This window comes from Ascaphus truei, chromosome 4 (genome assembly GCF_040206685.1).
Source record: "Ascaphus truei isolate aAscTru1 chromosome 4, aAscTru1.hap1, whole genome shotgun sequence".
Taxonomy (NCBI): domain Eukaryota; kingdom Metazoa; phylum Chordata; class Amphibia; order Anura; family Ascaphidae; genus Ascaphus; species Ascaphus truei.
In genome coordinates this window covers 387261802-387284744 of record NC_134486.1, presented here as the reverse complement: position 1 = coordinate 387284744, position 22943 = coordinate 387261802, and the positions used below count along the sequence as shown (strand labels likewise).

The window sequence follows — 22943 nt, the reverse complement described above, 5'->3', positions numbered from 1 at the left end:
CAAGGCGGGAGGTCCTTTACTGGAGCTTTATGCAAAATCATGACCCCCACCGTGTGGTGTCCGTAGGAGGCCTTCCCGCACTTATACCCGTCATGGAGGTCCGGGCTCATATGCGTAAACTTCCTGGGTGGTCCTACGCATGTGTTAGAGGTGAAAAACAAGACCCCACGTCCAGGTGGAAAACGATACTTTTCGTGGTAACCTTCACTGACGATATATGCCTGTCAGAGGCACCGTCCACACTGTTTATGTCAGGGGGCCCATCTGAGGGTTACCCTTTAGTCTACGGTGACCCAATAAAATGGTGTGTCCCGCCAAAGCAGGAAAGAGCATGTGCTGCTGACTACCAGCCTGCACTCAATTGTGTGGCAAAAATCTGTCCGGGACTAGCGGGAAAACCAGAGCCCCTCCCCCGCAATGTGAGTGACTCAGTGCAGAGCCAGAAACAATCCTTGAAAGAGTGTGCCATCCCTCCTTTAAATTCCACCAGGGGGAGCAAGCGCAGTGAGCCTCAACCAGTAACTGCTGTCTCCACTGAGGAAAGTACAGGATGCCGTGTACCACATCCTCAGTTGTATGGTGTTTGGCCAGTAGAAGGACTGTGTGTAACGTTTCTTTTGTGCCCGTGCTTACAGAAAGACCTTAAACTCTGTGGTGGTATGAATTTTGAGCTCTATCAGCTACCAGGAGGGGTTCAGACAGTGAGATTGGAAGGAAAAGGGTACGTCAGAGGCCTATGCCCCAAGTGTGACTTTCCAGATGGTGACTTGAGCTGGGGGCCCAAGTGTGCCTGCTGCGGGGCCCAGTTCCTGACGCCCATGCTGCTGCGGCCTACAGAACCCGCAGAGGAAGAGGCTACTGACCTCTCTACTGGGGTGATCGATGCTGTTGACCCATTTACCCCAGCTACGAAGGTTTCAGAGGGCCTGTGCACTCTAACCCCGGTTCTAGACTCGGTTCCACACTCAGAACCGCAAATTCCGGAATCACAGGGTAAGGTGTCTCTACCCCCACCCGCTCTTAGTGATTCCAGCAACCAACAACCAACTGTGGTGATGCGCCCGCCGGCGGCCAACATAAGTGAAGCTGGAGATAAAGAGACATTTATCCCATCTGCTGCGGATCCTGATATGTGCCCGTGTGCCCTACAACGGTCAGTCCGGCCTACTACGATGGTACCATCGGTCCTAGGCTGGGGATCAGTACCTAACGACAACCAGGGTGAGTTGACTGCCCCAGGGGTGTCGGGTGTGAGCTTCCAGGTGACCGCGGAGCACAGTAGCTCCTTAAGTCTGGTCACCAGGACGAGTGGCTCCACTCGGCATCGCGTCCTGGTGGAGGTGTCCCCATTAGCAGATAGCTGTCCAGTGGTGCAAGTGGACCAGTACCTACCGCCTATCGTCCAGGCAAAGAGAAAAGTCAGCCACATCGTGATGTCCCGTGAGGCACAGATGGTACCTGACAGTGTTCCAGATGAACCGGAACCCATCGCAAGACAGCGGAGTGGTGAGGAACCTCCTTACTCCCCACAGGCTCCGATGGAGGCGGCCGTGGAAAAGGCTTCCGACCTGAGTGTGAGCCCGTGCGCTCCGACCCAAATGCTCCCAGGATTGGGATCCAACGCTCCCGAGTTTTCAGAAAGTGAGTGGACAGCCCCAGAAGTGCGGGGACAGGTCCCAAGACAGCCGATGTGGTAACAGTCAGCATTAGAGATGACCTGCTGGCCATCATGAATCACCGCAGTGGTAAGGTATCAACCCTTTACCCCCTGCAGGATGAAACAGAGACTTTGAGTAAAGAGACATTGCTACTTGCTCGCTTCCCAGTGGGAGCCTCCCAAGTGCTTGGGGACAAGGACTGTGTTGTGAATGCCCCATTGAAATTTGCCTCCTCTAAGCGCAACACGGAGCGCTCTGTCCGCCATGTGGTGGACCGAGGAAAAGGTCAAGAGCTCCTCGCCTACCGCATCCCTGCCGCGGATGGCCAGGTAAAGGTCTGGCCAAGAGACACTGTGCTATTCTGTCCACCAGGGGGAGGAAGCAGTATGGAACCAGTGACTGTTGCACCTGAACGTGACTTCCAAGAAATTACCCAGGCGGAGGCTCACAAAAGTCAAAGTGAGGTACCCCCACATTATCAGTTAGGGGCACCCCACAATTGGTCTCAGCAAACAGCTAACACTCAGCTGGCCTCGGGTATTACTGTGTGTGATATGCCATGTATCAGTGATGTTACAGTCAACATGTTAAGTTGTACAGTTTATGCAATGCATTTTTATTGTGTAACTTTCTGTAATGTGATGCTGTTCTCCAAGCGGGCACGTTGGTATTTTCACCAGGGGGAGAGTGTAAGGGGGGTCACCCCTGGTTCCCCTGATCTTCCTTTGCCCCCTGCCTTACCCCTGTGGCAGTGGGGGAAGGGGACGTCGACTTCTCCCGACGGGCACCGCCATCTTGGTTGCGGCGTGAGGTTCGCGCAATGCACAGAGGTTGGTCAGGGTAGCGGTGGCCATCGCTAGTGTGCCGGAGCTCTGGGAGGTTGCGTAGGCGCAGTTAAGCATAGCGGTGGCCATTACAGCGTCGCACATGCGCAGCAAAGATCGCGCACGCGGTCCCCATAGGAAAGAGCTGTGCCAAGGACTACAATTCCCAGCAGCCTCTGGGGACTGCACTTTCACCCTGGTCACAGGCAGCATTGAAGCCAATAGAGCTGGCAGACTCTCATGCTGCAGAAAAGATACAATGTTGTGTGCAGACAGGGTTTTGTCAGTTGCATCCAGGAAGAGATTGGGGAAGGTAGTGTACACAGAGCAGGGCTCTGCTGTACTAGGCCAGAGAAATCCCAGGCCCCAGGTAGGCCCCACTCCCCACTAGGTTAGTGGGTAATTAATAAGGGACGGCCCCAGGTTAGGGACCCTGCCCTTAGGTTCGTGTGTGTGTGCGTCTTGTCAGTGTCACGGCTGTCAGTGCTGTGAGTGCTGACAAGAGGGCATCGTGTGTGTGTGTGCAGCACGTTCGCTGCAGGCACCAAGTAAGTTGCAGTGCGTTGCTGCAGGAGTTGTAAGTAGCCGTTAGGAGTCAGGACCGGGAAGAGCTAGGGGAACGGATTAGGCCAGTAACCCCCTAGGCCCCAGATAGGTCTTCACTCCCCAGCTTGTGGTGCTACAGGGACAGGCCCTAGGTTAGGGACCCTGTCACAGTAGTACTAGTGTTAGATAGGGACACAGCGGACGCTGCACTCCCAGAGAACAGACTTGGGCTCAAGTCTGTGCCCACAGAGACAGAGACTATCTCCAGGGTGGGATTGCTCGGCAGGTATCGTCCATAAGTGCACCAACGTATCCTAACATATCACAACTACACATAGTGGCAGCGCTGACCACGGGACAAGGGGGTTGGGCTGTGGACCCAGTGTGGGGATATACGGTGACTGTGGAGTTACTCTGTTAGTAGTGTATGTTATAAGAGTGTGTTATTGCCTGCATATATATTCTACGTTAAAGTAAACTGGTTATATACATCCCTGAGTACGTGGTTATTGTATATGCGTGTCCTGTGTAGGCAACCTTCTACATCCCTAGAACCCTACACAGGTGGAGGCGCTGAAACCGAGAACGTTCCAGAGGATTCACCCCAGGCTCTCACTGGCGGAGGCTCAGACCTCCTGTGAGCCTGACAGGTATAACGCACCACACCTGGTAACATATAGGTTCCCCCCACATTCACTGTATCTGCGATTGGGGGTGGGGGAATACACGTTACACAAAGGACCACTGATTTCATCAATTTAATTTCATGAAATCCTTACAAACGGATGTAGCCAGGTCCCCCAGGTTTGCCCTTACCTCTGCTGCGCTGGGAGAGTTAGGGCAGGTTGCAGAATGTGCAGGGAGTGCTCCGGTGCAGGGGAGGCTCCGCGGTAGCCCGATCGCTCAGGGCGCCGCCATTTTGGTACTCGTGCATGCGCAGTGAGTCCGAGAGGCGACGGCACTGGAAAAGAGTTTGCACATGCGCAGTGGGTGGCTGCGGTAGCGCGCGAAGCACAGACCAACCAAAGGAAGTCTAGAGCAGGGGACTACAAGCCCCATGAGCCTCAGCCAGACGAGGTGACGTCAGGGAGCCAATAGGGCGACAGGAACTCAGCAGGAAGAGGATAGGAGGTTGCGCAGGGGAGCACATTGCTCAGTCCAGACCAGGAAGGTGAAGACGTAGAGGCTCGGTGTGTAGAGAGGCAAATAGCCTCTACACTAGGCCAGAACTTTTCCCCCAGGCCCCAGTTAGGCCCTGAGTCACAGACAGTTTGTGGTTACTATAGGGACAGGCCCTAGACTAGGAACCGGCCCCAGTACAGAGACACAGCGGTCGCTGCAGAGTTGAGTCAGAGGTTTGGGACCAAACCTTCTCATAGACATTATTATCCACCCGGATGGGCTCGCCCCGGAGGAGCATCGCGGAAGGCCCATGTCTGCGGATCCTTCGCGAAGATTGTTTGCGGGTCCGACTCCAGGAGCGCTCGGCAGGTAATATCTACTAAGTGCACCAACTGTAACATTTCTCATTCTAGTGGCTGCGCAGTCACCACATACACATTTGGGGATTTGCGGTGTGGGACATTGGACACGGTGTGGGGAACGCGGTGGAGGGTCGCGTCCTGCGAGACGCTTTGGCTAGTTGTGTCTCCTTGGGGAAGAATACAGAATGTTATGCATATGAGGTTATGGTTGCCGTTAGTAAAGCTATTATTTCTTTTACATACTGTGTGAATATTATTGTATTGGTGTCCTGCGAGGAACAACTCCCGCTCTGCTGGGAGCCATCGCAGGTGGAGGCGCTGCATCTTGTAAGAGACAATACGCATATATATATATATATGTTGCCCCAGGCTCTCCGTGGCAGAGGCTTAGGCCCTGCGAGCCAACAGGTTATACAGCATTGGTAGTCTTCCTGTATTCTAGGTTGAAAGAGGATTACACGGAAATATAAATATATTGTACACTTTAAAACATTATTACCTGAAAGCTCCAAGGCCATGGGAGAAAATAATCAGGGGGTATTTCTCTCCTGGTTTAAAAGGGGCGTTCCATTTAGCAGGGCAGGTAACAGAGCCTAAAGCACACAGAATGAACACGTGAGTGATTTGCAATGAGTACACAAAGCTCTCCATACAGATGTAGCCTGCCTTATCTTTCCTGGAGCCGCAGGAAAGAAGCACATTTCCCATGGCTCTAGGGAAGCTTTAGCAGAGACAGACACTGTTTCTTTATTCTCTGCAGAGGGCAGTTTTCTCCAGGAGCATTAGTCGGGCTCCATCTGTATACTGTATACCACTGGAGGGCCATGTAGCTATGTTGGATACAGAGGAGCGGTGGGCAACTCCAGTCTTTCAGGGCCATCAACAGGTCAGGGTTTCAGGATATCCCTGCTTCAGCACAGGTGGCTCAATTGAAGACACCTGTCCTGAAGCAGGGATATCCTGAAAACCTGACCTCTTGATGGCCCTTGAGGACTGGAGTTGCCCACCCCTCATAGAGAGCAATGTAGGTTCATTGCAGGTTGTGATGCCGTTTAATGGACCAACATTACAGTCCTCCATAGACGTGTGCAAGCTATGAACGCACAGGATCTTCTCTTAAGACTTATTCTTTTTTTGTAAATAATTCATTTGTTATCTAACAGCGGGCGTAGGGGTTTAACAAAAAAAAAAAAGGAGCGGTACAGTATATGGTTTAAAGAAGATCCACCTTTATTAAACATCGGGACAAATCATATGTTACATGGATTTAAGCGTCATCTATGCAGTAAAAACAGGAAGGCGGAGGCTTTCTAAAATAATCCATTTGTCATTTAAAATAAACGGGAATTGTACATTTGTAAAGAATAAAGTAGCGGGTCCTGCCTCCGACCATCACACTTTGACCACCATTCATTAAGCACCTTATCTTTCGCAGGCACTGCGCCCTGTAAGTGGATCGTTTTAGCACTTAACCAGATTAGCGGATACTGTTCATTTGATTCACTTTTTACACTTTTCTAAATCCCTTCTATTCATCACTAATGTTATTTTGTTTACCTGCACACTGAACGGTGGAGGGGTTTTGTCACGTTTTTTACCCACCTTATATGTTTTGTTGAAACCAATTCCAGCTTCACACTGCAAAGCCAGTATAACCAGCCTCACACTGATGAGACCCAAAAGGATGAAACCGCTGTCTGTGAGTGGGGTTACTGGCTATACACTTCTTTAACCCAGGCTGTGCTGAAAAGCTGTGTAATGTGGCAGGCATAAACTTATAGGGGTCCATGTTCCAATGGAAATGAAATAAATAGTGACACTGTGTGCTCATTTACATGTCATTTCCCAGAATCCCTGGCTGCAGTGGAAGCACTGTATGCTAATATTGATCTGGCTGAGGGACTTCTTCTAGGAGCGAATATGCTTTTTTTGAGAGTTTTTACACTAGCAGAAAGCAACAAGAACAGATGGGGAAAGATGAGGAAAGTTACACATATTTGGCACCTTACCAAAAAAGTAGCTGAAAAGGTAATTCCCGATAGTCCGGTTCATGTTCATGGTGTCTGCAAGACCGAGGTGATATTCTTTCCCGGGAATCCACACAGCATCTTCATAGTTTTCACTGTCTGAACAAGGATAATACAGACGGACAAAGCTTCCCTAAGGAGAAGAACATACATTTTATTTAAACGTGGACAGCTGAATAGCTTGTATTACAATGAAAACAGCAGGGAATGTTATTGAAATAAGATATACACATTATGATGGCACACTTAAGTAACCTGGTCTATCATTCATTTAGAAAATCTTAATAACAGTAACTGGGCATGGTGAAGTTGTGTGTGTCATTGTATCACAGAATCATCCCAGTACAACTCTGTGGGGCAGATTTATTTAGAGCAGGTACGGCAGATAACGCCAGATCTGCACCATCTCACCCTGTTACTTATCAGGTTAATACGCTGGCATAATAAGCATGATGACCCCTGGAAGAGTGTAATGTGAAATTTCGAGGTTTAATCTTCACAAAATATAGATTAAACGAGTAACTTAGTGGTTAGAAAAGCCTTTGAAGTGGGTCCCCTCCAGTAAAAACGCCAGTGACATGTCTTCTTATGACCCTAGCCAAGTCCCCCTATCTCCCTGTGTCTCAGGCATCACACTTCGATGTTCTTCTTTTTGAGAGTGACTTGTATGACAGCCTTCAAACGAATGCACAAGACCTGAGAATGGAAGTGTTAAGAAGTGATTTTAGTGTAATACCTGAATGGTGTGATCACTCATAAGGTCTGTGCATCCAACACTATGAGGTCCGTTTCCAGCAGGTATGCCACAGAACTTGACACTGCTGTTGCTCCCCATGTCCTTTGAGACTTTACCATTCACACCTGCAAAATGTATTGCCGCATAGACCGTCTCCTGCACCTGGAAGACAGACCGGTTGGTATTGGTTGGTATGAGCTGCTGACGGCATTCACAGCACTGTATATATCACACATGTACACAACACAAAGTAAAAGTATTGCAGAGAGGCGCAGAATAGAAGCACTTTTCTATGTCTGCAGGGGGATCTGCCGTCTACCTCAACCCAATTACCAATACAAACTATTCAAAAAGACTCCTTCTTGTAGCACTGCTAAGCTTTCCAGTTCAACATTTGGATATTTGACAGGTAAAAATAAAATACAGTAATTTGTCAATGAGCCTGAACCTGCGAAATATTGTTAAACAGTGATCACAATTGGACCATTTTATATATACAGTTAGGTCCGGAAATAATTGGACACTGACACAATTTTCATAATTTGGGCTCTGTAAGCCACCACAAATGATTTTAAATGAAACAACCGAGATGCAATAGAAGTGCATACTTTCAGCTTTAATTCAAGGGATTGAACAAAAATATCGTATGAAACGTTTAGGAATTGCAACCATTTTCATACACGGTCCTCTTATTTCAGGGGCTCAAATGTAATTGGACAAATTAACACCATCATAAATAAAATGTTTCGTTTTAATACTTTGTCGAAAATCCTTTGCAGGCAATAAGGGAAGTCTGGAATGCATGGACATCACCAAACGCTGGGTTTCCTCCTTTGTGATGCTTTGCCAGGCCTTTACTGCAGCTGTCTTCAGTTGTTGTTTGTTCGTGGGTCTTTCTGCCTTAAGTTTTGTCTTCAGCAAGTGAAATGCATGCTCGATCAGGTTGAGATCAGGTGATTGACTTGGCCATTGCAGAATATTCCACTTCTGTGCTTTAAAAAGCTCCTGGGTTGCTTTCGCAGTATGTTTTGGGTCATTGTCCATCTGTAAAGTGAAGCGCCGTCCAATCAACTTTGCTGAATTTGGCTGAATCTGAGCAGACAATATATCCCTATACACTTCAGAATTCATCCGGCTGCTTCTGTCTTCTGTCACATCATCAATAAACACTTGTGACCCAGTGCCATTGTAAGCCATGCATGGCCATGCCATCACACTGCCTCCACTGGGTTTTACAGGTGATGTGATATGCTTCAGATCATGAGCCGTTCCAAGCCTTCTCCATACTTTTTTCTTCCCATCATTCTGGTACAGGTTGATCTTAGTTTCATCTGTCCAAAGAATGCTGTTCTAGAACTGGGCTGGCATTTTTAGATATTGTTTGGCAAAGTCTAATCTGGCCTTTCTATTCTTGAGGCTTATGAATGGTTTGCACCTTGTGGTGAACCCTCTGTATTTGCTTTCGTGAAGTCTTTTCTTTATGGTAGACTTGGATAATGATATGCTTACCTCCTGGAGAGTGTTCTTCACTTGGCTGGATGTTGTGAAGGGGTTTTTCATTACCATGGAAAGGATCCTATGATCATCCACCACTGTTGTCTTCCGTGGACGTCCAGGCCTTTTTGTGTTGCAGAGCTCACCAGTGCGTTCTTTTTTCTCAGAATGTACCAAACTGTTGATTTGGCCACTCCTAATGTTCTTGCTATCTCTCTGATGGATTTTCTTTTTTTTTGCTGCCTAAGGATGCCCTGTTTCACTTGCATTGAGAGCTCCTTTGACCGCATGTTGTGGGTTCACAGCAACAGCTTCCAAATGCAAAAGCCACACCAGGAATCAACTCCAGACCTTTTACCTGCTTAATTGATGATGAAATAACAAAGGAATAGCCCACACCTGTCCATGAAACAGCTTTTGAGTCAATTGTCCAATTACTTTTGGTCCCTTGAAAAAGAGGGGGCTTTATATTAAAGAGATGTAATTCCTAAACCCTTCCTCCAATTTGGATGTGAATACCCTCAAATTAAAGCTGATAGACTGCATTTTAAGTCCATATTCATTATTTAACTGTACCTTCAATTAATTTTGGTACACAGCCGAAATAACAAAACTTGTATCAGTGTCCAATTATTTCCGGACCTAACTGTATATACATACAAAGAGCTAATTTGCAGGTCATCAGTGTCAATCAGATCAATGTCATCACTCTTATATTTGACAGCTCAGTGAATACACAGACATGAGGACCGTGGAAAACATGCAGATTAATTAATGGGTTTCAGGCCTTTAACAGGAACAGAATGAAGAATTCATATTTGCTAGAAAATAATAGAAATTTTTGGGTTCTATGTCAAATGTTCCTGGTAAAACCCATGAGGTTAATAAACCAACATACCACAACTCTCCTAGAAAAGATACATGTACATCTCATTTTCAAGTATGTCTTCCTACTGTACTTGTCAAGCCAACAAACATAGTTACAACCTGCAATATACAGAATGTATACTTATCTAAGACAAATACAGCTGCCAGAACACACTAGACCAGGAGTGGTCAACTCCAGTCCTCAAAAGGCAGCAACAGGTGAGGTTTTCTGGATATCCCTGCATCAACACAGGTGGCTCAGACCTGTGCTTAAACAGGGATATCCTGAAAACCTGACCTGTTGGTGGCCCTTGAGGACTGAAGTCGGCCACTCCTGTTGCACTTGAGGACTGGAGTTGGTTACCCTACCCAATCACTAGACCTATTGGTGGAAAGGTGTGAATTTAGTATAATTTGCAAGTCACATTCTCCTCCATAATTAAAAGTCCTGGAAATATTTGGGGTTCTTGCATATGAGAGGTCAAATGACAAAAAAAATTAAAATATCCAGACATCCAACCTTTCCAAAATTACTGTAATTGCAGAATATAACACTGAGAACTAGTTGATATAGGGCTTCAAATGGTGGTCTCTTAACCAGCATGCCATGTCTACTTTATATGCATTAGTAACCACTGCTCTATGATGTCACAGTGCTAATCAGCTGAAGTCTTTTACACAGATATGTTTGCTGCTTAGAAGCAGTTAGATGGCATTAGTGGAGACAGACATAACATTCCTCACCCAATGCAGAACTCGGCTAAGAATGAACACTTGTTTTGGTAACCTTGCTACTTGAGCCATGTCAGACTGTTCACCGACTGCATAAAGTTGTCATGCTTTGCTCACCACAAACTAGGCGGGACCACGGTGCTGAGGTGGGAACGGATAGGACGCCACCCACAGCCACGAGGGCTCGTCTTGAGTGTAGGTTGGTCTGGATCGCCGGGTCGGGATTGGAGAGGTATGGAAAGTTAAAGGTAATGTTAGCCGAGTGGTCGTATTGCCGTAGCCGAGGTCAGGTGCGGAGGGTGCGGATTGGTCGGTTTGCCGTAGCCGAGTTCTGATGCCAAGAGTTCGGAGTAGTTGAGGAGGAAGCTGGGTCGGTACACGGGAGGAGCACTGCAAAACAAGACACGACTAGTGAGACAGAGAGTGATCAGAACAGGAATTGGTTCTATCCTCAGCCAAAGTGCCATTGGCACAGCTGAGCATATGTATGAGAGAGCAACCAATGGACAAGTTGCAGCGTGGAGGTGGGGACTGGGTGAAACAGTGATAGGCTGGAATGCAGGTGCATGGAAGGCCTCTGATTGCAGGGTGGCTGCCAGCTATTGAGCAAGTGTCCGTGCGCGTTCCATGTGCGCGCCTGGAGCCTATGCAGGAGGCTTGTATAAAGGGAGGCGCTGGAGTGCGCATGCCTGAGGTGGCGAGGCTGGCGGGCGGCGCGCGGATGGTTTTCTTTTGGTAAGACATCCTCCAGGTTAGGCAAGTTAGGCAAGTTAGTTCACAATCATATGGCTGCACTGCACTGCAAGACCTTCTAGCAGTGACTGGGCATACACGGATGTAGCACTCGTTAAAAAGGCCGGCTTCGTTAACGCTGATATTTAACAGTAGTGCCTATAGAAAACTGGTTAAGGAGATAACATCTGTGTTAGTTTGTGCGTTAGCAGTGTTAACCGGAGGACGGAAATAAATTGTCTTTTGTGTTTTTATTAAAGTTTTTTTTGTAGTTGATCAAAGTTCATTTCAATTAAGTTTAGTTAATTTAAGTTTAATTTTGCAGTTACATTGTAAAGCAAAGTAGTGCCTTCTAGTTGTAACCTTATTTAAAAAAATATTAATAGTTGGGTGATGGCGACGCGGCTCTCTGAGCATCACAGTAACCCCCCCTCCTTCAGGGGCGACCTCCGGGCGACTCTAGAATGGCTTGAAGGGATACTTTTGGTGGAACCGCTTCAAGAGATTGGGTGCATGAACTTGGTGGTAGGGGATCCACGACCGTTCCTCAGGTCTGAAGCCCCTCCAGTGGACCAAGTACTGAACTGCACCTGTAGAGACTCTTGAATCCATGATGGTTTGAATCTCGTACTCTTGTTGACCCTGTACGAGTAGAGGAGGTGGAGGTGCTGTGGAATTTGAAAAGCGGGAACTCCGGAAGACGGGCTTCAGGAGGGAGACATGGAACACCGATGGTATCCTCATTGAGGATGGGAGTTGAAGGCGGTATGCCACAGGATTAATTTTCTCCAAGACTGGGTAAGGGCCCAAAAATCTCAACGCCAGCTTGAGTGTGGGTACTTTTAGATGGATGTTCCTGGAGGAAAGCCATACCTTATCTCGGGTTTGAACTCTAGAGGCTCACGGCAGTGGTGGTCTGCCTGTAGCTTTTGCTTAGAAGTGGCATTTTTTAGGTTATCCTGGATCCTCTTCCAAGAGTTCTGTAAGGACAGAATCCGGTTGTCTACTGCTGGTACTCCCGAGGGTTGGAAGCTGAGGGTAAACGGGAAGGATGGAACCCGTAATTAATGAAGAAGGGTGACTCGAGTGGAGTTGTTACGTAAGGAATTGAGAGCAAACTCGACCCATGACAGAAGGTCCACCCAGTCGTCCTGTGTATCGGCTATGAAGCATTGTAGGTATTGCTCCAGGGTTTGGTTAGCTCTCTCCGTCTGCCTGTTAGTTTGTGTGTGGTATCCCGAAGAGAACCGTAATGAAATGTCCAACCTTTGGGAAAAAGCACGCCAAAAATTGGAAATTGGAAAGAGACGATGGTTAGCGGCACCCCATGGAGACGGAAGATTTATTGGACATAGATATTCGCGAGCCTCAAGGGGACAAAATGAGTTTGCTTTGAAAAGCGGTTAACGACGACGATGTATAGTATTCATTCCCTTGGAAGTCGGAAGGTCCACTATAAAATCCATCGACAAGTATTTTCAAGGCCGATCTGGGATTGGCAGTGGATGAAGTAGACCCACTGGTTTGTCCCGGGGCACTTTGTTGCGAGCACATGTGCCACATGCCTTGACGAATTCCTCCACATCCTTAAGCATATGTATAGAGCTGAAGTGTGTATGTGTGTAGAGCTGCAGTGTGTGTGTGTGTGTATAGAGCTGCACAGCTCAACCCCGTTATAATGCGATCCGTTACAACGTGAACCCGCTTACAACGTGATGCAAGTGTGGCTCCCAATTTTCATATTTATGAATACTTTACAACATGATTATTGGTATCTTAAATACTTTATTGTACAATGCATACAATTTTACATGATTGCTAACGCGATCTGCTTATAACGTGATGGGATTCTTTGGACCCCAAGCACAGCGTTATAAGGGGGTTGAGCTATATATATTATATATATATATGTAACCCTTTTATCATACCCCCCCCTAAGTGACATGGGGGGTACTGTCCTCCTTGGCTATTTTCATGGTCTTGGTGCTGTGACCTGCTGGCAACAGGAGGGCTGAGGGCTCCGTGGTGGTGTGGGGAGAACCAGGACAGGGAACAGGGGGACAGATTACCTTGATCTCTTGATGGTGCAGTGCCTCCAGCCAGTGAGGATCTCCTGTTGATCTTCAGGGGATGGACCCCCACTGACACTCCTTCATACCAGAGACAGGAATCCACACAGCAATGTATGTTCATATTTATTCAGCCATCAGCTCCAGCTCAGAGAACAGACAGTCATACTTTTCCATAACTGCATAGATGTCTCTTTAGAACAGATCCCTGTCTAATTGGTAGGTTTCCCCCTCCATTCCCCATCCCATTATGGGAAGAGAAGGGAGAGACTTTCTTGCCTGTCTTTCTTGTATCAGATTCTCTCTCAACTGACTAACTGACCTAACTAATTTAGGAGGCATGTCCCAATTTGAACATCCTTAGGGAGTGTCTCTAACTCTGACTCATTACAAGCCAGAGCCGGATACAGATTGGCCCACACACAGCAGGGGGCGTTCCAACCAATATCCACCCCTTAGAATAGCCTCTAATGTTGCTAAGCCTGCCCTTGAATACTGATACAATATTCAAGGCTGAAATACACATACAGGCCAACTGAAGGAATTAACCTTTCCACTGCCTGTACTAACAGGACTGACAGAGGAAAGGCCCAGAAAAAGAAATAGCTGCCGAAAGGCCAGGATATATATATAATACACACAAACACACACACTTTCCCAGTTAGCTCAAACACCCACCACATCATGAATATATATTTATGCCAAAATGAGTGCTACTGAGCGTGGCAAATGTATACAACAAAAGACGGGTGCCCAATGCTACATCAAATTGACAAAACATATATGGTAATACTGTAGTGCCGACAAGTATTCTCAAACAAATCTGGGGCAATCACCACAACCCAGGTACATGCTGGGTACATGCTGCAACATTTCAGTGACATTTCTGCAGACAGACTAATGGCCCATCGGATTAACAGCGGGGGTCCCTAGCAGTCCCATTCAAACTGAATGAGACTGTGAGGGACCCCCGCTGTGTTAATCCGATGGGCCATTAGTCTCTGCAGAAATGTCACTGAAATGTTGCAGCATGTACCCAGCATGTAAAACATACAGGACACCTACAAGCTCACATTGAACCCCCAAAATAACCACAACATATATATAAGCATATAAGTGTCACAGAGGAGTGCTACTGAGCATGGCAATATATATATAAAACCAGAGACAGAACATGAAACACAGACAGAGCTCAGTGCACATCCAGTGAAACTTATACACGGTACAGTGCCTAAATATATATGTATAGATATCTATTAAATAAAATGGTCTTTTAGTTTAACATTTTGGCCAAAGTGTTGTAAGCCCTTGAGCCACTACACGGCAGACCACATCTCAAGGGTACCTAACACTAATATAAATTCTTAATAACCTGTGCATTACCAGGAAGAATGATTTATAATAAATCTGTCAAAATTAGTTGCATAGTTCTAAGTCTGATTGAAGCTCTTATTAACCTGTACATTACCAGGAAAAGCACTCTGTATTAGATTTGTCACAATCAAACTGCAAGTATATATATATATATATATACAAACAAAAAAAACAAAGAGCGCACGACCCATAGCGTAAAAAAAGTACATTTAATGTAAAAAAGGATTGGGAGAGGGATTAAGAACACTCACAAAAATATTAGTGTTTCAAGCAATATGTGATAATATCACCACCAACAGGATAACAACGCCCTGGAACACACCAACAGATGCATTCGACATTCCTATTTGGTTCACCAGTATGAGTTCATCTTCCGATTGATGCACAGAAAGTACTCCGTGTCTCTGCTTGGAATGCAGTTTCTGAGCAAGCACAGCCTCAATCCAGCTCCATGCACGCCTCGGCCGTAAAGCGTTCACTTGCGTGATGACGTAATGTCGCAATTACGTACCCTGACGCGTTTCGTCACACTTCGGCGACTTTTCCAAAGGGTAAGTTTGCGCACTGCTGCCCTAAGTGTCACCTCCTGTTCTGGACTGAATGAAGGAGAATCCCCTTCTGTCTATAATGTGAATTTCCTTACTCTTATAACTTTAAGATACCAAAATTACAGGGGACATTCATTTAATACTTGGGGTAAACGTTAATGCTCAGGAACATAACCCCTTTATGTGTTCGTACCTCAGTAATGCCCACACCAAATTTCCTCTTTCTAGGATGCTCCTAATTAAAGTTAGTTATCGGCTTTGATGTGGGTTTTTTTTTATAACTTGTATTTTTGTGAATATACAGCATATATACATGTTATTTCCAGTACTGTGACATGCATTATTCGAGAGAGAGAGAGAGAGAGAGAGAGAGAGAGAGAGAGAGAGAGAGAGAGAGAGAGAGAGAGAGAGAGAGAGAGAGAGAGAGAGAGAGAGAGAGAGAGAGAGAGAGAGAGAGAGAGAGAGAGAGAGAACGAACGAACCTTAACTGTTTCTACACTTACTAGCCAAAAACCTAACTTACACAGTGTTATTCTAACACGACTTAAACATTTTCCTTACACAACAATAAACGCTCAGTTTTATCCTGAGCTGGAGTAACCCCCTGAAACCCTATACTGGATACACTGGCATTACTTGGGCAGTGTCCCTTTATACTAGGGAGCCCTGTGCCTCATTTGACCTTTTCCTGGTTTATGCTGAAGCAGGACGTCCTAGTGGTGAATTGCAAGAACGTTTTCAGGATGGGGTCTGACCAGACCACTGGGTCTGACCACTGGGTTTCTACGTATCCGAGAATCTCACTTGATTTCCAGATACATTTCTGGGGTAACTCATAGCTTGAGAACCCAGATACATAGCCACAATCTGAAAATACTTTCTCTGGCAAACCCACCCTGAAACTTACCTCCTGAAAATATTCTGGTCCCAGCACCTCTGGAAAAGGTAAAACACAAAAAATGGCAATTGTCGCATATTTTGCACACAGTCACAGTAATGGATACACAATGCCCGGGCCCAAGCGCTGACACTCTAGGACCCCAAAACACGGATCAGGGGTAACCAACCTTTATTATTGAGCCTGGTTACCCCCTCACCGTCACACTGATCCTTTAAAAACTATAGAAAAAAAAAACCTCCTGCTTGCATTTGGAAAGCTGAATATAGCTAAATGTATGGTGCCAGAAAGAACAGCATAGTTACAAAACACAAACAGACACTTTCAAGAGCTTCTTCTTTTGTGTGGTAGTACAGAATAAAATACATTTTACAGCTGTAACCCCGGTCTCTTTTCAGCCTCAGAGACCCCCCATGTAGCGCTCCGAGGCTCTGCGGCACACCCGGCTAGCGGGGGCCGCCATGACGGGTTGCGCAAGCATGCGCGTTCCTCACGCAGGCGCAGTAAGTGAAGCGCACGCGGTCCCAATGTTAAAGAGGTCCTGAGTGGACTACAATTCCCAGCCGCCTCTGGGGATTGCCCTTTCACCCACATCACGTGCAGCCAGCCAGCAAATAGGGTTTTGCAGCTTCTCCTGTGGAGGAAGGCTACAATGTTGCGGGGACCACGTTTGGCAGTTGGAGCTGGGAGCAGGAAGGGGGAGGAAGGGTGTAGGGAGCAAGTGGCTCCTACACCAGGTAAGATTCCCCAGATCCCAGGCAGGCCCCAATCCCCACCAGGGTAGTGGGTAAGTACTGAGGGACGGCCCCTAGGTTAGGGACCCTGCCCTTAGGTGTGAGTGTGCAGTCTTGTCAGTGTCACGGCTGGCAGTGCTGTGAGCGCTGACAATTAGGCACAGCGTGTGAGTGCAGTGGGTTGCTGCAGGTACGGTGTGAGTGCAGTGGGTTGCTGCAGGTACCGGTTGAGTGCAGTGCGGTTGAGTGCAGTGCGGTTGCTGCAGGTACTGTGTGAGTGCAGTGTGTTTACTGCAGGTGTTAGGCTGAGTTAGTCAGAGGGGACCCGGGTGGTGAAAGGAGAGGTAGAGTGGGTGCAGGGGGTCAGTGACCCACCTGCATAGGACAGGCTACCCCGTAGGCCCCTAGAAGTGTTCCCTGAATTCACCAAAGGTTGCGGTGCTGCAGGGACGGCTGTAGTGGTAGCGAGCATCACCCTTACTGTGTAGACAGCTAGGGACAAAGGGACGAGCGGGCGGAGCAGGCTTGCTGGCGAGTCATCTGGGACCAGACGGCTGGACATTGAGACCCAGGAGGCAGACTTCTAATTCATCTGACCCTTTGCGAACAGGTACCGGTCACCGCTGTGACCGGAAGGTACTATAACAACAAGTGCACCAACACCGGTCAACAGGTGCTGATCCCGCCTTAGGCTAAACTCTTTAGGAACACTGAGCGAGTGGTTAAAGAACTAAGCCTATACCAATAGTACTATACATGGACACGGTGTGTGGGCACGCGGTGAGGGGACGGGGACGTTGCTCCTCATGAGTGGGCAGCCACTAAGGTTATACCGTTAGAGTATAAGTACATCTTATGTGTTATTGCTACGTTGCATTATTACAGTAAAAAGCAGTTACAATCATAAGGTGTTGTATGTTTCTTGCCCAGGGGAATCTTACGTCATGGGGATCCTGGGTAAGTGGAGGCGCTGCGCTATGTAAATGTGTAAGTATTACCCCAGGCTCCCAGCTAGCGGAGGCTCAGATCTCCTGGAGCCGCAGGTGTCGTACAGTGACCAGTAGTTCCTTTGGGAGGGTTCAGAAAAAGGGCTACACAGCTGAATAGTAACAAAGCATCATTTGCAAACTACTGGGCAACAGTGATTTTATATTAAGCCTCTGCTATATGTTTAAAAAATGCCTGAAAACAAATGAATAATGCATAGCAGATTCACGTGAACTGCTTGTTCATGCGAGTACAGCGTATATTAACATTAACAAACGTCAATCAGAATATATTTCTGCAAACAGTTTCTAAGTGTCATTTTAAGTAGAAAAAAAATATTTTTTTTAAATCGGGGCAATAGTTTTTTTCAAATTGCCTCCTCATTTTGCTATACAGCAGGGGTTCTCAACTCCAGTCCTCAAGATCCCCCTCCTCAACAGGTCAGGTTTTCAGGTTATCCCAGTTTCAGCACAGGTGACTCAATCAGTGGCTCAATCGACGATTGAGCCACTGACCGACCCACCCGTGCTGAAGCAGCGATATCCTGAAAACCTGACCTGTTGGGGGGTTCTTAAGCACTGGAGTTGAGAACCCTGCCTTACAGTATTTTTTAATTCTGCAAGTGAATCTCTGTCTATAAAAAAAAATCACCAAAAGTTAAATACTGTACCTGGAGCCTTAAATTGTTGCAGCAGAGGTCAACCTCGGATTCCCACAACATTTGTCAAACACATTTTGTTACACATTGTCCCCAAAACGATAAAGTTTCAACCTCATCCGATCTGTATCTTGAAAGATATTACCACTTGAAAACAGGCGATTATGATGTCAATAATGATGTGCTGTACCAGTGAAAAAAAAGGACAGTTGTAAAACAGAGCACCATATTCACTGCAATGCAATGTAAATTGGTCTTCACCTTGCACAACACGCCATTTTTTCCCCCCGATGCATCAAAACGCGATCGGCGCCCGAATCGGGGGTATCTGCCATTGATTTTTTTTTTTTTTTTTCAACTTTGTATTTTATTCATTTTTCAGACATACAGCATTTGTAAAACATATTATAACATGAGTCAATTTTTCTGCTATATGCACTGCCAAACCAACTCACAGATAAACACACTAAACAATGCCTCGGGAGGGGGGGGGGAGGGTAACACATTAGGATAGAGGGGGGGGGGGGGGTGTGGGGAAGGGGAACCCTTATGCCACAGCTAATAGTTCTGCCGTATATCGCTGCCTCTCCTGATTTCCTCTCGTTGTATTTGTGTCCCTTCACTTTGCAAGCTCGCTCGCGTCTTTTATGGCCACGTGATCTGGGGTATCTGCCATTGATTTTAAAGGCAGATATCGTGGATCCGGATCGCTCGCTGATAACTCGTGGTCCATGTCCGGATCTAGAATGCTTTAGGCTGCAGCCAGGCAGGGAGCAGAGCGCGCTGGCGCTCATGCGCGGTGACGTCACTCGCTCTGCTCGGCCGGACGATTTGTGGCCGGCTAGGAGCACGCGCGGCGGGAGCATGTTTGGGTGCGCGGCCATGACGTCACGGAGCTGATTCGCCCTCATTGGGCGAACCGCTCACGTGACGCGCTAGCGAGCGGCAAATTCAAATTTGCTTGCTTCTGCAAGCAGCTAGGCGCCGCGCATGCGCTCGCTCACTCTGGCCGCACACATTGCAGCAATGTGTGTCATCGCGGCCAGCGTAAGCGCGCCCGCCCGCTCAGCGCCACCCTGGACAAGGCCTTACTGAGAGAGAAAAGGCATTGGGGCAACCCCAGTTCCTCTAGTTCAGGGGTAACCAACTCCAGTCCCCAAGAGCTACCAACAGGTCAGGTTTTCAGGATATCCCAGCTTCAGCACAGGTGGATCAAAGACTAAAGCGGGGATATTTCGTAAAAACCTGACCTGTTGGTAGCTCTTGAGGACTGGAGTTGGCCGCCCCTGCTCTAGTTCATGTTTATTAAGCTGCCATTAAAAAGCTTCTTCACAGGTAGTAGCCAATAGAAACAGGGGTCATACAAACAGACAAGTGTAGACACGCCATGTATCTGAAATAAGTATAATAATACACAACCTGTATTAGCATGGGTGCAAGCCCTCACTCACAGCAACCGCTGTTTCAGGAAAAGAAAGCCTAACATTACCAAAAAAACACCTAAAAGGAGCCCCAAAAAACAAAGTGAGGGAGATACTGAATAAACACACACACACACACACACACACACACACACACACACACACACACACACACACACACACACACACACACACACACACACACACACACACACACACACACACACACACACACACACACACACACACACACACACACGACGTGTTTGTTCTTCTTGTCCAATATTGATTTGTACTTTTGATTTAATATAGGCAATACGCTATTTTTATGTACTTTTATGTGTACGTATGTACATGCGATGGCGGATTTTCCATTAGGCTGAGTAGTCTATAACCTAGAGCTGCGATTTGGGGTGGGGGGGGGGGCAGCAATTTTGGGGAGAGAAAATGTTTGTAAGAAAGCCTTACCTTTTGCGGAGCAGCCCCTCCTGTCACATGACGCTGCGTTGCCATGTCAACGTGACGTCAAATTACGCCAATATGCAACGGCAGAGGGCCGCCCCGAAGCCTACAGGTGGCAGAAATGTAAGATCGCCACTGCATACATACATTTATTTACAGGTCTAACCCTCCTTGCCCGTCTCCTAGGCCTCGGCCATGTTTACTGCTTGTTGGCGGAAGCGTGCTGACGCGCGCTCCCGCTCAGCACTGAGCCCCTACAGCCGCAATTAGAGCGGCTTTAGTAGGGGCTCACCTGCGCTTCCGCGCGCTTGCGGAAGCGCAGGTCTTAGGGGAATTTAAAATTCCCCAGCTTGCCGGCGCAACAGGCCGGTCACGTGAGCGGTTCGCCCAATGAGGGCGAACCAGCTCCGTGATGTCACTGGCCCGCCCCCGGCCCGCCCCCTGGCGGCGCGCAGGGAAAGCACCCGCAAGGCCAGGGAAAGCGCCCGCTTTCCCTGAGCCTCAGCGCGCCTCAGCAAGCAAGCAGGGAGCATGGACTCAGCCTTAAGGAGTTTGCATCAGATAGACTAGTGCTGTGCTCGGTGTCTCATACCTTTCCAGGGTGCTGGATCCCTGCAGGCTCTGTAGATATGCAGATAGAATAAGGATGGGTGCCAGTAAATTTTATAGTACAAGAAAGAGCTTAAAAGCCAACTCTATGCACAGCAATAGGGAGTAACAGAGAACAATATGTAATCACCAAAATGAGTCATAAAACCAGCAGTGAACTGAAACGTCAAGTTATCACGTGTTTGATGGGATAATAAACACTCTTCGATCACTTTCAGTGATTGGTTGTAGGACTACCTCAGTGAGATATTGTGAAGAATGGATTTGAGGCACCCGTGGAGAAGGGTTACCCTGGCAGGGTGACACTCCATTTTACTGCTGTCTCCATTTTTGTATGAATGTTTGTGTGCCAGAAGAATGAATATGCATTCGCTCCTGGCAGAACAGCCCCCACCTTTGTACTAGACTCCCTCTCTTTGTTTCACTTAGAAAAACAAGCTTTTGCAAGATATGTTTCAGAACTAAACTGATACAAATAAGAATAAGACGTCTTCTATTGTTAGGGTGACCAGATTTTCAAAATGAAAAACTGGGACACAATAAAAAATTATTTATAAAACAAATTACATCACGTGACGCACCCCGTTGCCATGACCACGAGACACTGACATCAGGCGGTGACATGTTGCCATGACAATGTGGCATCACGTGATGCCTCGGCGCCATAATGCGTCCCGTTGTCGTGACCCACACACAGAGCCACTGACCCCCCCCCCCCCCCCCCCCCCCCCACACACACACACTGACCCACACACACACACAGAGAGCCACTGACCCACACACACACAGAGCCACTGACCCCCACACATACACAGAGCCACTGACCCACACACACACACACACAGAGACACACACACACACAGCCACACACACACACACACACACACACACACACACACACACACACACACACACACACACACACACACACACACACACACACACACACACACACACACACACACACACACACACACACACACACACAGCCACACAGCCACACACACACAGAGCCCCCCCCCCCCCCACACACACACACTCAGAGCCCCCCCCCCACACACACACACACAGAGCCACACACACACACAAAACCGGGACAAATGGTCACCCTATCTATTGTTGCACAAAAGTATTGCGATAAGATGTACCCTGACATACTTTGTTGTTGTACTATGTTATTTTTAAGCAGTTGTTACTAATGTTTAGTGACCTTTAAAATAGGTTATAGGTTATAGAAATATATTTTAGCTTGTGTAAGTCATTTTAGGCAATAACATAAGAAAATATATTGTTTCTTTATAAGTAATCCAGTCCCTTATGGGAGGAACTATATGATGTAGAAAATAATATAAAAAAGCATACTTTGTGACTAGGAGTCAGATCTGCTACCTGTTGCGGTCTCTGTGTGTGTACACCGTATACAATAAAGCTCACGTGTTATTCTGCTGAACCCTAATATTTTATTGTTATTATTTCTATGCTTTCACAATATGTATATAGATTATATACATACTTTTTAATGTCTTAGCTCAGCTGTGCGCAATCTTTCTCGCGTGCGCCCCCCTTCCTGCTTCCCTCTCTGCTCGCGCCCCCCCCTCACTTACCTCCTCTCCGGCGTCAAATGACGCCGCGGGGTCACATGACGTCACGTTGCCATGCCAATGAGGCATCGCGCATGCGCGGGACAAGTCGCAGCGGCCATTGTTGAATCGCGCATGCGCAGTACAGTTAGCGCACGCGGCGGCAATAGAGAAGGAGTTCCGCGGGGACTACAGCCCCCAGCATGCATAGGGCATGTAAACACATGACCCAGGACAGCCAATAGGGCTGAGAGGATTCCCTGCTTGCAGGAAGCTATATTTCACATGCTGAGGATAGAAAGTCAGTCGGTGCTGGGACAGGACAGGGGTAGGAGGTATATGTGCAGGGGTCAGTGACCCTCTGCACTAGGCCAGATTTGCCCTAGGCCCCAGCTAGGCCCTGACTCCCCTCAGCTTGTGGTAGCTGCAGAGACGGGCCCATAGGATAGGGATACGGTCCCCTGTAGTACCAGTGTGAGTGAGGGGCACAGACAGAACACGGT

At 47.5% G+C, this 22943-nt stretch overlaps 1 protein-coding gene across 1 annotated transcript in view; it reads right to left on the bottom strand.

Annotated features, from left to right (window-relative positions):
- Positions 1–18535, bottom strand: part of LOC142493858 (platelet-activating factor acetylhydrolase-like) — a 37138-nt gene extending 18603 nt beyond the window's left edge. Inside the window, exons 1-4 of the mRNA XM_075598530.1 lie at positions 18381–18535; positions 7276–7437; positions 6522–6672; positions 5012–5105 (exon numbers count right to left, since the gene is read on the bottom strand). Of these exons, the coding sequence (XP_075454645.1) occupies positions 5012–5105; positions 6522–6672; positions 7276–7437; positions 18381–18431 (458 nt within the window). The 5' untranslated portion in view covers positions 18432–18535. The remainder of the gene's footprint in view (positions 1–5011; positions 5106–6521; positions 6673–7275; positions 7438–18380) is intronic.
- Positions 18536–22943: the final 4408 nt, after the last annotated feature.